At 38.7% G+C, this 14,293-nt stretch overlaps 1 protein-coding gene across 2 annotated transcripts in view; it reads left to right on the top strand.

Moving 5' to 3' along the window:
• Parn (poly(A)-specific ribonuclease) overlaps positions 1-14,293 on the top strand; it is a 148,029-nt gene that overhangs the window by 51,499 nt on the left and 82,237 nt on the right. For both annotated transcript variants that reach the window (XM_026409243.2, XM_026409242.2), the window contains exons 19-20: positions 9,477-9,532; positions 10,932-11,018. In XM_026409243.2, coding sequence (XP_026265028.1) covers positions 9,477-9,532; positions 10,932-11,018 — 143 coding nt within the window. The remainder of the gene's footprint in view (positions 1-9,476; positions 9,533-10,931; positions 11,019-14,293) is intronic.

The raw sequence follows: 14,293 nt of genomic DNA, 5'->3' as shown, positions 1-14,293 counted from the left end.
CCAGCATCCTCCATTTGATAAGCTAGTCCTGCGGGCACTCTGGGGCTGTCCTTGTCTGAGCTCTTATAGTCCAATATTTGTTCTGTCTACTTTAAAATGAATTTCCCTCTGGCTAACCTTATCATTATACTAAAAAAGTCATTTGTTGAGGTGGCAAGAAATTAGTCTACCCCTGAATGTATTTAAGCAGCTTGCCTTTTCCATAGTAGGGTGTTATGTAGTGTCTTGTGGCCAATGTAACAAATTACTGCAAACTCAGTGGCTTAAAACAGCAGAGGTTTATTCTCTCACAATCTGGAGACCAGAGCTCCAAATTAAGCTGTCAGCAGAGCTGCTCTCCCCACCCCCAAGGCCCCCTCTCACTTCTGGTGGATGCTGGCTTTCCTCAGTGCTCCTCTACTTGGGGTTGCACTGCCACCTTCTCCTGTGTGTGTCCTGTCTTCTTTTGTTTCTCTTAAAAGGACACTTGTGATGGTATTTAATGTTCATTTAATTTAATAACATCTACTAAGACTCCTCTTCCAAATAAGACTATGTTCATAGATTCAGAGGATTGGAACGTGGGTGTGTGTTTTTGGAGGCCACCTTTCAGCCCATTGTAGGCACATTAATGGTGGGGTTGGCATTCTTAGGCATTCCTAGCCTTGCATTGGTCCTGACAGGGAGAAGTTGGGCCATGGTTATTTTCAAGGTTATTTAGCTTTTAATTTGTAACAGTCAAGCATTAGTGATGTACTCTTAAGAAATTTAGTAACTTAGCCATTGATTACCTTCCACTATGCAGAATCTGTCACCTGCACTGACTGTAATTTCTGACACAGCCTTCACAGGCAGGGGATGCTGTCTGCGTTTCAAAGCAGAGACATCTTCCTAGGGCCCCAAGAGTGGCAGAGTCAGGGACAACCCAGGTCTGTCCTTGCTGAGACTGTGTTCTTCTGCCACAGCACACAGGCTCTGGAAGAGGCAGTGCTACCATTGGTTGTGTCCTTTCTTATAAGACAGTTTTAATCTCTCTGGAAGATTTCCTTTTCTTCTGTCTTTGGCTTCAGTGGCAATTCTAAAAGGTGTTGAATTTGACCATCGGGTTGTGTGGGGCTGGTCTCCTCTATCTGATATTTAACAGCTTGTGGTTTACAGGCCCTGTAGATGCTACCTTTATATACTGCTTCATTTAACATTTTTATTGGATGTAATTTGATATGGCTCATTTGATGGAGAAGGTTCCAATGGGCTGTTTGTTAGTTTTCTTTCTTTTCTTTTTTTTCCCTACCCTTGTTCCTACTGCTGATTCTGTTTAAGAAAGGATGCAAACTGGCTTCTGGACAAATGTTGGGTAACGCTCTATTTGTCAAAACAGCAAGTGGCTGGGTTGAAAATTGTATCCCCCCAACCTGAGTGAAATTAAAATAAGTGATGCTACAGTGATTCTCTTCTGGCCAGTGGTTATCCTTACTCTGCACAGGAGTTCCAGTGAGCAAAATAAATGAGCTTATTTTATAAGAGATGTTTGCATGCTTCCTACCCTGAAGGTAAAATTAGTTTTTTATAGCACATAAATATGTATAATGATGAGCCCTCGCATACGAGTTTCTTATGAAGTACTTTTACTGCTGTGCCCTGGAAGAAACACCAAGACTGTTTGCAAGTATAGTAGAGCCAGTAGCCAGGGAAGGTTTCTATTCTCTATTGGAAGGTTTGGAATTAGGGTGAGCAGCATATTGATTCATTACTCAAATTGTGTTGGGATTAAATTGCCTTCAGCATTTCTGTATCCCAGTCTTCAGTGGTATGAGAGGGCACAGTTTTACTTGGAGACCTCTTTATTTTTGAGATAAAACAGCAGTATAGTCTTGATAGAAGTAGAAAGTGGATGAACAAAAGCAAGAAAAACTTTTTTTTTTTTTTCCTGTCACTCAGAATTGAATCCAGAGCCTCGTGCATTCTAGGCAGGTGCTTTGCCACTGAGCTATAACCAGTCCTTTTTACTTTTTTTTTTTTTTTTTTTAAGATTTTGAGACAGGGTCTTGCTAAGTTGCCCCAGCTGGGCTCAAATTTGTGAACCTCCTGCCTCAGACTCCCACAGAGCTGGGATCATAGGCATGCATCACTATACCTGATGACAAAAGCAAGTTTTTACTTGGGGAGTGAAATACTGTTTTTACGAGAAAGAAAAAAGAAATTGGGAACTTCAGGGTCTTGCTTTTGGTATGGAGAAAGACCAAAAGAAATACTGTGCTTTATTAAGACATGTCATGACATTAGAAGTGTTTCTGAATTATTCAGACCTGTGATCATGTGTACACATCTGACGTTACATAAAATAAGATTATGTCGAGAGACCCCCCTGAGTGTCTCTCACCCTTTAGCTGCACTGATTCCCTAGTTTTTCCGATGGTGACCCTCGTGTGGGGGCAGTTGTGATGGGGAAGCCCAGTGCCCAGCCAGCACCTCTTTTGCACTGCAGATAGGACAAGGTTGTCCTTTAATGTGTGACCACGTGGCTCTCTGCACAGCCTGTTGTTCCCACTGCCTTGAAAATTCACTCTACCCACATCCCTTTCCCAGACTGCAGCCTCCCCTCTTCCGTCTGGGCTCTGTGCCATCACATGAAGCTGTAATTTAATGAGTCCTTAGAACATTAAAAAAGAATGTTTCTGGGATCTTCGATTTTGTCCTGAGCTCTTGCTTCATTTGTACACCCTAGGAGTGTGGGTGGTTATTCAGATGAATATCCTTGTCCCTGCCACTCCTGCTAGACTCAGGGCTCATCATTTACCTGGAGGCTTTGGAAAACAGTTCAGATTAAAAGCTGGAGATATGGAGAGTTCCTAGTAGAGAGAAGGGAGAAGGCAGCACCCACTTGCATAGGGCTAGGGTGGGAGCTGGGGTCTGCATCCTACTCCATCCCCCTCGCCTCCTGTCCTGGTGGCCAAGGGCAGGCCACTGAACATGGAAAAACCTGCCACTGTATTCCTCGTGTAAAGGGACCCCTGCTTCCCTGCCTGTCCTCCAGACCTCAGAGGGTCACGTAAGGCAGAACAGGCAGTGGTAAGTATTATCATTTTAGTCATGAAGTTGGTACTTAAAAAAATTATTTTCCACATTAAAACACAAAATGTCCACTCAATTCCTCAGCCAAAAAGAAAAAAATGCTGTCATTTTAGTGTATATCCTACTATTCTTGGTGTCTATTTCATTTGAGATCAGTGTTCCTCATTTGCCTTATATTTCATTTATTTTGAGATTGTTTTTGCTGTGTTGCCTGGGCTGGTCTCAAATGCATAATCTCAAGTGATCCTCCTGCCTCAGCCTCCTGAGTAGCTGCGACCACAGCCATTCACCACCAAGCCCAGCTATTGTTCCTCATTTACCAATTAAGATTATACTAGTCATGTAAATTTGTAACTTAAAGATATATAATGAGGGCTGGGGTTGTGGCTCAGTGGTAGAGCACTTGCCTAGCATATATGAGGCACTGGGTTTGATTATCAGCACTGTATCCAAATAAGTAAAATAAAGGTGCATCGACAACTAAAAAAAAGTATTTTAAAAGTATATATATGTGTGAGTGTGTATATATGTATGTATGTGTATATATATAAAATGAAGAGTTCAAAGGACATTAAAACTAGTGGTCAGTATCATTCAGACAGCCGTCCTTGCCCTGTCAGGTGGATCTGCATGGTTTCCTCACACTTGTCCCTGGGTAGTTGGGCCTCTTGTCAGTTTGCCCTTCCACACGTGGCATTCTCTCCAGTGCTTGGCAGGACTGGGTTTTGTTTTTGAAGAGATAGAGGCTTGCTGTGTTGCCCTGGCTGGCCTTGAACGCCTGGGCTCAAGCAGATCCTCCTGCCTCAACCTCCCACGTAGCTGGGACCACATACAGGTGCTCGTCGCTGTGCCCAGCTTGTGAACTACTTTTTAATATGGCCACCAGCACACCTCTTTCATTCATAGTCTTCCTCTGCCTTCAGTTGCTGTACTGGAAAGCCTGCTGCTTCAAGAGGACATTAAATATTTTCCTTCATTTCTGAATAAAATCAGTGATTTAGAGTGTAGATTTGGTAATGCAGCATTTTGAACAACCTAGTGCTCTTTAGCTCCCAGAGATTTAATTCTGCATTCAGAGTGTGAGTAACCTTCAGGACTTCTTGCATGCATTTTTGATTATCACATTCATGGTTTTGTTTTTTGAGCATGGCTGCATAAAATGGGTTAATACTGATATTATTTTGCAATCTTTTTTGTATTCACTGGACAACTAGGGAATGGTTCAGATAAGCCATAGTCCAAGGCAAGCTCTTGTGTCATCAGAGAATAACTTTTGATCTGAGTATACTCCTTAGAGCAGCTAGTGTGTTGTGCAGTTTCCGTGTGTTGAAGCTTGTTGGGAAGGTTGGAGAGTTATGTCAAGGGTCATAAGTATTTGATTCTTTGTATTACATGTGTTGGTTTGCCACTTTTCATTGCTGCTGCATTGGTGGCTAAATCTTAATTTGTAGCCAATTCACAGAAGGAAGTTCTAATGAGATGTCAGGAGTCATTTGAGTTATCTTTATTTTTTTATTTTTATTTTTTTGCTTCTTCAAAACGAGAATGACAGCTGTCAGCAATAATTTCCCCCAGATTATCTCTTGCAGAGAATCTAATTGCTTGTCACCGTGTGACCTCCTGGTTTTAGGGAGTGGTAGAGCCTTGTGTTACTGCTTCCTGGATTTTGAGGTTGTCCTTGTTATTTGTTTTAATTGTTTTTTTTTTTTTGCTTTTCTAAGACAAAATCATTTAATATAAACAAACTATTAAGGCAAATTATTTTGGAGAAGTCAGTACAAGTCATTATGCAGCTGTCTGCAGAATCCGATGGTAATTAACAGCACAGCATTGAACATAGTTTTTGTGTTAAATAGTATTTCTCAGACCAGAGTTTGAGTTGGTAACTCTTGAATGAGACCTGGGAATGTGCATCTCTAATAAGTGTCCAGGTGATGCTATTGCTGTTGGGGAACCACATTTTAATAATGGTTCAAGCTTATCCTGAGAAGTTCTATATCTGAATTGAAAATTTTCAATGCCTAGTGAGCATTCTTAGATAGTCTGAGACACAGTGTCATACTGCTCTGGTTGCAGAAGAGTTTGGAGGGTCACTTTCTGTGAGTGCCATGTAGCATATTGGCAACAGAGATGAGGTGATTCTTTGGAAGTAATGATATTGTGTGGCTTACTAAGAGACAGAGCTGAAGTTATCCAGCATGCTAAGCAAGAGCCCCTGAAGTATGCAGTGCTTTACCCTTGAATCTTTTCAGACTCATCTGCAAACCATAATATCTAGTGTTGCCAGGAGTACACTCTTAGAATTTTTTTAAAAAATGACAAATTTGAGCCAGACCATGGTGCATGCATGTAATCTCAGTGATTTGGGAGGCTGAGGCAGGACGATCACAAGTTTGAGGCTAACCTGGACAATTCAGCAAGATCATGTCAGAAAATAAAAAGGGCTGGGGTGTAGCTTAATGGTAGAGTACCTTCCTAGCATGCCCAAGGTCAGGAGTTTAATCCACAGTACTGCAGAGAAAACCTGACAGATTCCACAGTGTTTGCTTTCTGGCATCTAGAATGTAAGCTTTGTTGCATGGTGTCTGAGGATAGAATTCTGATGTAAAATTGGCCTCTGTATCAAATGGGAATTTTAATTTTAGTCTTCAGTGGAGTCAAATAACCTTTAGAGGTTAGGCAGGAAAATGGTATTTCATCAGAAAGCTTTCAGGAATGTAGCAGTACTCCCTCACACTCTTGATTGAGTGTCATGACTATATTATAGCCATCTTGAATCTGCAGGAAAATAGAAATAGTGTTTCCTGCACATGCTGGTGTGAGGATCTTTTTAATGTCTGCAGATGAATGGCCTTCCAGGAAAGTGTTCTTGGTATGGTTCACTGTGAAGGAGCACCCTACTGTGTGTTATCGCCTTTCTGCCTGCCCAGTGCATCTCCTCTTACATTAAGATGAAAACTGTTGAGTTCCCATTCCATGTTTGATAAAGTACTTGTATCAAATCATTCCAGAGTCAGTGCAGGCTCTTTGACAGTAGTTTGGATGAGGGATGCTTGCTTGAAAGGTGTTAATGTTCCTTCCAAAGGGCAGTGATGGCACCACAGCGATGCTTGCTTGCAGCATGGCAGGAGGAGGTGGGAGGGTGCTGGGGAAGTTTACTTTGGTTCAGTTCCGCAGACGCCCAGCTACAGTTTTAGAGTCAGTTTCACAATTGCATGGCTCTTTCCAGAGCTGCAGTCTGCCAAGTCACACTAAGAGTTGGTTTCTGTGTTATTCCAGGGGCTGAGGCTGTGCATTTCTCCCCGAAACCCAGACATGAAGTTGGAGTCATGGGGGAGACTGAGAAGTACTATTAATAATTCACTGGAAAGGGGTTTTGTCTAAAGTATTGAGAAAATAAACACCACAGGGTAGGATTAACTAAACTTTTTGAAAAGATATTTTGGTTATGTTACCTGAGAGTGAATTTTTATTTAAATCAGAGGTCCTATTTAAAATTTATATGAACTATTACAGGACAAATAGCCTACATGTATATTGCTTGACAAAAGATCACTCAGAAAAATTTTTTAAGCATTTTCACAGTGAGAGAAACTAGAGAAGCCCCCTTTCAAAGGTAGTCTGTAGTTGTATTTGTAGGAAAGTGGGTTTTTAGAACTCATTATTGAGGTCCCATGAACTTTAGAAGTAAAACAAACAAACAAAAAAAAACAAAAAGCCAGGCATGGTGATGCATGCCTGTGACCCCAGTGACTTGGGAGTCTGAGGCAAGAGGATCTCAAGATTGAGGCCAGCCTCAGTAATTTAGCAAGACCTTGTCTCAAAAAGAAAAATAAAAAGGACTGGGGATGTAGCTCAGTGGTAAAGAACCCCTGGTTGCAGTTGCCAGTACAAATATATATATATATAATTGCAGACTCAGCTTGTGGTTTAACTTTGTATTATTCTCTCTTAAAACCAGGTGAGATAGTGCACAGGATACACAGGATTAATCCAAATGGCATTTTCAGTAGGCTTTTTCTGAGGACATCTGTAGTAACTTCCTCAGTTCTGGTAGCCTTAATTTTCCTTAAAAAATCAATAGTAGCAAATGAGTTGGGAAGTGGTGCACTCATGTAATCCCCACTACCCAGGAGGCTGGGGCAGTAGGGTTTTAAGTTCAAGGCCAGCCTGGTCAACTTAGCAAGACCCTATCTCAAAAAACAAAAAGGGCTGGGGATGTAGTTCAGTGGTGGAGCACCCCTGGGTTCAATCCCTATAAAGAAAAAAGAATAAAAAGTAGTAAATGAAATTTGTGTGTGTGTGTGTGTGTATGTATATGTTGTTTTCTTTTTCTTCCTTTTAGTTTTGTGCTTTAAAATTATTTTTTAAATGTTGATGAACTTTTATTTTATTCATTTGTATGTGGTGCTGAGAAGTGAACCCAGTGCCTCACACATGCCAGGCAACCACTGAGACATAACCCAGCCCCTAGTTTTGTGCTTTTTAAAAACTTTAAATTGTACCCTGAGTTATTTGTGTGTTGTTGAGGTTTTCATAGTTGTTTTCCTTTTTTGTAGTTTTTTGATTCTTTATTATGTTGAAAATTTAAACCGCAACTTACCTTGCATATTATTGAAGTTGATTTTGATTACTTGTGTATTGAATATCGTAACAATGAATACCTTGTTGGTTAAACATTTATTCTTCTCTTGAAATCAGGGTAAATTTTAAATATTATTTTTAGGTGCTAGATAAGTTTCATTAACTTTGTGTGTGTGTGTGGTGCTGGGGACCAGACCAGGGCCTCAAGCATGCTGTGGAAGTGCCCTACTACTGAGTGCCCTACCACATTATATGATGTTTAAAATAAATTTTTTAAATTTATTTTTTCTTGTTTTTAGTTTTAGAATTTGGGAACTATCTCTAAATTTGCTAATTGAAGAATTGGAAATTATATGAAGCATAAAATTATTGAGCCTCCTAACTTAGGCATAACTTCCCAGGTCCTGGTGGGCTGTAATAATGTAATAATAGGTACTTATTGTATTTTATTGTTTTCTGACATTGTAAATAGTGTTGATTAAATTGGACAAAACAGCTTACAAAAGCAGAATAGTACACTTTATCTTAAATTAGTGAACTAAAAATAAATTTGGTTTCTTGGCCATGGGATTTGGTTTATTAAATTATAGGCCATAGAAGCTCTCAAGCCACGAACTACTATGACAATTTTTTTTTTTTTCTGATATCAACAGAAGAGTGTTGTTTATGCTGATGGTTCCATTTGTAAACTAGATCATACCCTGCTTGGCTTTTGAATGCCTGGTAATAATGTGCCTTAATTGCAGCGCAGTGAAGCCAGACTAATTGCTGTTGGGCACTTGGGTTGCCTTTTTAATTGGCTGTATAATGTAGTCTCTACCAGAAACACACAATGTATGGTTATTCAAGTAAAACTTGTGAAAATCATCTCACATACAACCAAATGTCCATAATCTTGCAAATAGAGAAATTGAATGATATTATAGAAAGTTGTAATTAACAAGTATTCTTTTTAAAGTGCCTTTGTATCCATTTTGGAAGATATACATAAACAGACTGCTATGGTTTGTATTACTATGACAGTTTTCTTTACAAGAATTGTTTTGCTTTGAACTTTTATTATGTTTTAAATGATAATAATGATGTGGGCTTTTGAGACGTTCACTTACTTCAGACTCTGCGGTTTACCCAGAGAAGATTAGTATGTATCCAGTGACTTTTGCATTTCATTAAAAGAGAAAAAGAAAAGAAATTGATGCTATAATTCTGTTCTCAGCTCACAAACACCATTTATGAGTGTTGCCTTTATAATTTGTAGGAACAGGTATTCATGAGTTGGTAAGATGTTTTATATTTATTTTCTTGCTGTTTCTCTGAACTAACAAGTCAGCTCTGTACAGAGCTTTTTTTTTTAGCCTTTTGTTGACTCATTTCACTCATTTAAACTGATACTTACTGAGCAACAACAGAGGGCCAGAAACTGTTGTAGGTTTGGGATGCTGCAGTTCATTGGTGTTTTTCCTACTTATTTATTTTTGGCACTGGGAATTGAACCTAGGGGTGCCTTACTGTTGAGCTGCATGCCAAGCCCTTTTTAGTTTTTACTTTAGACAGGGTCTCGCTAAGTTGCTGAGGCTGCCCTGCAACTTGAGATCTCCCTGCCTTAGCCTCTCGGGTCAGTGGAATTACAGGCGTGCTCCCTGCACCTGGCTTGTTTGTCCTATTTATGATAAAGTTTAACCCAAGGGAAGAGAGAATCTCTGAATTGAATTTTAAGGTTCTAAAAATTACTTTAGAAACAGAACAATATAATCAAGGGCTTCTACTAAGACATTTAATAGATGCCTCTATGCTTTTTTTAAGAAATTAGTTCATTACCTATTTTTATCTTCTCTTTATAGATTGTTTCTTATGAGGGTCATGGATATCCCCTATCTAAACCTGGAAGGACCAGACTGTGAGTTAATTTTAATTTTCTCATTGTTTCTGTGCACTTACGTGTGTGGTCTGAAGGAGGAACAGGAAATATATTACTGAAGGAAGAGCTTTTTTCGCTTAAACATGGGCAGTGATTTTGTGGTTGATATGAATAGTATGCTTAAGTTAATGGGACCCTGGGGGTCATCTCTTATTTACATTTTCTAGTCTATGCATGAGTTGATTTTTTTTAAAAAAATCGTTGCTTCATTATTTCATTTTCCCTTAGAATTCTAGTTTTGTCATTTCTTATAAATATTTATAATAGATTTTAAGTTATTCTATCTATGTCAGTAAACTTTTAAAATTTCTGTTTTCCAATTACTTGAGTAGGTATGTGTTTAAATGTAGTGGGTTAATGGGGTAGGTGGCTTGTTAAAAACTGTTATAAAGACTTGAAGGGTGTATCTTAGTGTGTGTGACACCCTGGGTTCCATCCCCTGCACCAGGAAAAAAAAAAGAAATTAAAAAAAACACCTCAAAAATCCAATCTGGTTGAAGGGGTAATTGCCGCTACTTTTCTTCTGCTTTTCTCTTTTATTCTATTTGCCCTTTTTTTGAACCTAAGAGCGTTTTACCACCAACCTACATCTCCAGTCCATTTTTTTTTTAATTTTAAATTTTGAGACAGGGCCCCTCTAAGTTGCTGAGTGTCTCACTAAGTTGCTGAAGCTGGCTTTGTACTTTAGATTCTCCTGTGTCAAAATCATTGGGATTATAGGTGCAAGCCACTGTACCAGCCCATTGCTTTTTTTCCTAGTCTTAGTTTATTTGCTTTAATTCATGGATGAATGTACTTGGTGCTCATATTGTTGTGATGATATTGCATCACTCTGCCATTGTGTTGACCTCCACGTTAGCTTGCTAGTCTCACAGCAGTTCTGTAAGCTAAATTTCATCACCCTGGTTCGTAGCCAGGAGTGGCCAGAGTTGCACAGGTGAAGTGATGGGTCTGGGATTAGAACAGAGTGTCCTGTGTCAACACTGCCTCTGCTTAAAAGTGATCAGTTCATTTAGTTGGGACAGTACATTATTATTTTTTAAAAACTAAATGAACATGTGGACAGCTAGATTAAAAGGAAGAAGTTAAAAGTATGGGGAAACTTCTAGAACAGAGTCTCCTTTCCTCCCCTTTCCAATATCTCCACAAGAACTTCTTGAAAAAAGGAGATAGTTCTGCATAGAGTTGGTCATCAAATTGTAGTGGGCTGTATTGGTCTAGCTTGTGACAGCAGTGTCCTGCCAAAGCTAAGCATACGTGAGGAGTTATTTGGAAATCATGAGGCATTCATAGCAGTTCCACTTTCTTTATCAGAGAATCCCTGGTTTACTTGATCACTTTTCAACTATCAATCTTTAATCATGTATTTGTCTTGTAGTACAACCTAAACGTGATCATGTTCTCCATGTGACGTTCCCCAAAGAATGGAAAACCAGTGACCTTTACCAGCTTTTCAGTGCCTTTGGTAAGTGAAACACAGTGCAGATGCACATCTTAGGATCTTGCTATTCTTTCAGTGTAGGTGGTCAGAGGTAGATAGATAGTTTTATCTTGGGCATGAAAGAATGTAAATTCACAAGGTTTTAATTTCACTCATGGAAATTTTTTTGTGCTAATGTGATCTGAGGAGCTAATATGTTGTGCTAACATTAATCTGATATGATATGAGAGATTAATATGTGCAAATATGATCGTGGATTAATAGCATTCACTTTCCATTAGGATCCAGTAGGATCTACAAGACACCATTTTTATGACTGCCAGTACTACTGACTAGAGAACACAAATGTAGATAGAGAGTAAATAATTCTGAAGATTAAATTCAGAGAGAATGTTTGTTTCATAAGGTCAGGCAGTCTCTGTTTGAGATTATAATTAAAGCAACCAACTCAGAAAGATGCTTTTCACATATTTTTCAAAAATAAAGTATGTAGAGTTTTAAGGTTTTCTTATTTGTTTTTACTTATAAGAGGTAATATATGCTTGCTTTAGAAAGTACAGAAAAACATAGAAGGAAAAATAAAGCGTTCAGTGGTGATCACATGGTGGTATCAAGATTTCCATACATAGTTTTTTAAAAATAGTGTCAGCTGTACAGGAATTCTAATTTGGTTGCCTGAGCTAACCAAGATATGGGTTATCTATGAAGGAGGGCAGGTCTTTCCTTTTTATCAGGTCATGTGATTAAGTTAATTTGAGTAGTCTTCTGGTTAGGGTTTGTAAAGACTGTTCTGATTGTAAGCTATACCTCTTTATCTTAAGAAGTTAAGTTATTTAAGCTATCATCCTCTATAGAAATCGTAGATAAGGGCTGGGGTTGTGGCTCAGTGGTAGAGTGCTCGCCTACCAAGCACAAGGCACTGGATTCGATCCTCAGCCACATAAATGTAAAATAAAGATATGGTGTCCACCTAAAACTAAAAATAAATAAATATTTAGAAAAAAAGTCTTAGATAAAATGAGAGCTGCAAAAAGCTAAGAAAGTAAGACTGGTAACTGTTGATGCATTTCCTCAAGGATAGTATGCAGACATTTAAAAAATATTTTTCAAATATTAAAGATGGTAAGTTGTTTACATTTTAACCCTTAGAGTAAAAAGCTATACAAAATAGAATTCCTGTATAGCTGACACTATTTTTTTTAAAAAACTATGTATAGAAATCTTGATACCACCATGTGATCACCACTGAACACTTTATTTTTCCTTCTATGCTTTTCTGTATTTTCTAAAGCAAGCATATATTACCCCTCCCTCTCCCTCTCTCTCTCTCTCTCTCTCTCTCTCTCTCTCTCTCTTTTAGTTATAGTTGCACACAATACCTTTATTTATATGTGGTGCTGAGGATTGAACCCAGGGCCTTGCACATGCTAGGTGAGCGTTCTCCCACTGAGCCATGATCCCAGCCCCATATTACCTCTTACAAGTAAAAACAAATAAGAAAACTTTAAAACTTTACATACTTTATTTTTTGAAAAATATGTGAAAGGCATCTTTTCTGGAAAATTATCCTGCTCTTTGAAGGTAGTCTAGATATTCTCTGAAATCCTAGTTGCCTTTTAATTTAAATACAGATTAAAAATGCAGTTGAATTTCAAGGCTCATTTCTTTTGGAAGCTTTTGTTGATTCACATCTCAAGTTCTTATTTGTATGTTGTGAAACTTTAATTGACTAAATTAAGTAAAATGCTCCAAGTAGGATTTTTTTCAGTTTAATTAAAAAAAAAAATTAGCTGTGTGACTTTGGACAAGTACTCTTTGTTTTCTCATTGGAGATGATGATGATGATGATGATATAATGATAATAATAATAATAATAATAATAATAATAATAATAGGGGCTGGGGTTGTGGCTCAGTGGTAGCGAGCTTGCCTTGCATGTGAGAGACCCTGGGTTTGATCCTCAGCACCACATAAAAATAAATAAAACAAAATAAAGATAAAAAATTATTTAAAAAAAAATAATAATAATGCCTTTTTCATTCATATGTCACTGGGATCAAATGAGCTAATCATTAGAAGGCATTTACAACAGGTGTGGCATATAGTAAATACTGTGTTAGTCAGCCTTGCATCACTGCGACCAAAATATCCAACAAAGAACAACTGAGAAATAGAAAAGTTTACTTGGGGTTCATGGATTCAGAGATCTCAGTCCAAAAGTTGGCTGACTCCATCGTTCTGTGCCCAAGGTGAGGCAGCAGATCATGGAGGAAGTGCAGGAAAGCTGCTCAGCTCATGTGGGATCAGGAGGCAGAGAGAGGAGGAGGCAGGGGCTCAGGGAAGAATAACCCTTCCAGGGCACCCCACCAGCGACCCATCTCCTCTGGCCACGTCCAGCCTGCAGTCCATTCAGACTAGGATGGACTCATTAAGTTGCAGCTGTCACAATCCAGTCACTTTACCTCAGAACATTCCTTCATTAACACAGAGGAGCTTTGGGGCAACACCTCACATCCAAACCATGTGAGTTCACTCAATAGAAGTTCACTATTGTTACCGGTGTAAAGATAACTCACACACAGGGTAGAGAGTAACCAAATAACAACACCTATTGTTTTTTTTTTTCTAATTGCTCAAGTCAGTGTTGTACCTTACTCTGTGGCTAAAAGTGAGGTTTTGGGTTTTTTGTTTTGTTTCTTTTGGTGGTTAAAACAAAACACTTTTCAAGAGTTCCTAGCTGTTAGAAAAAAATTTTTTGCTTTAATTTAATTTATTTATTTGTTTGTGGTGTTGAGGATCGATCCCAGTGCCTCACATATTCTAGGCAAGTGCTCTGCCACTGAGCTATAACCTCAGCCCCTATCAGAAATTTTAGTAGGAATGAAAACATGTTTCCATTGCTAGAGTTTGGTGACTTCACCCATTTTGTAAAGTCCAGTCCTCTGCATTTTTTTCAAGAGCATTGTATGGAGCCGTCAGGTCTCTGTCTTTTCCTTCTATTTTCTCCAGCCACCTGGACCCTGCTCTTCTGCTCCCCTCTCCTCCATTCTGTCCTGTTGTGTGTGGCCTTTTTTATTTGCCTCTCAGCCTGTATGTGTCACTCAAGGAAGCTCTTTGCTTCTGCTTTTCCCTCTGTTGGTCTGACTTGGCTTTTTCTCTAAGGCTCCTTAGTTATTTTGGCCTCCATTCTGTCTCTTATTCTTTTCAGTATTGATTTTTTTCTTATTACTGTGATGTGTTTTGACTCATTTTTATGTTTCCTGTTCTTCAGTTTCAAAGTTTGTGCTATATTAGTCTGT

Source organism: Urocitellus parryii, chromosome 9 (assembly GCF_045843805.1).
Source record: "Urocitellus parryii isolate mUroPar1 chromosome 9, mUroPar1.hap1, whole genome shotgun sequence".
NCBI lineage: Eukaryota > Metazoa > Chordata > Mammalia > Rodentia > Sciuridae > Urocitellus > Urocitellus parryii.
This window is presented reverse-complemented; position numbering and strand designations above follow the sequence as displayed.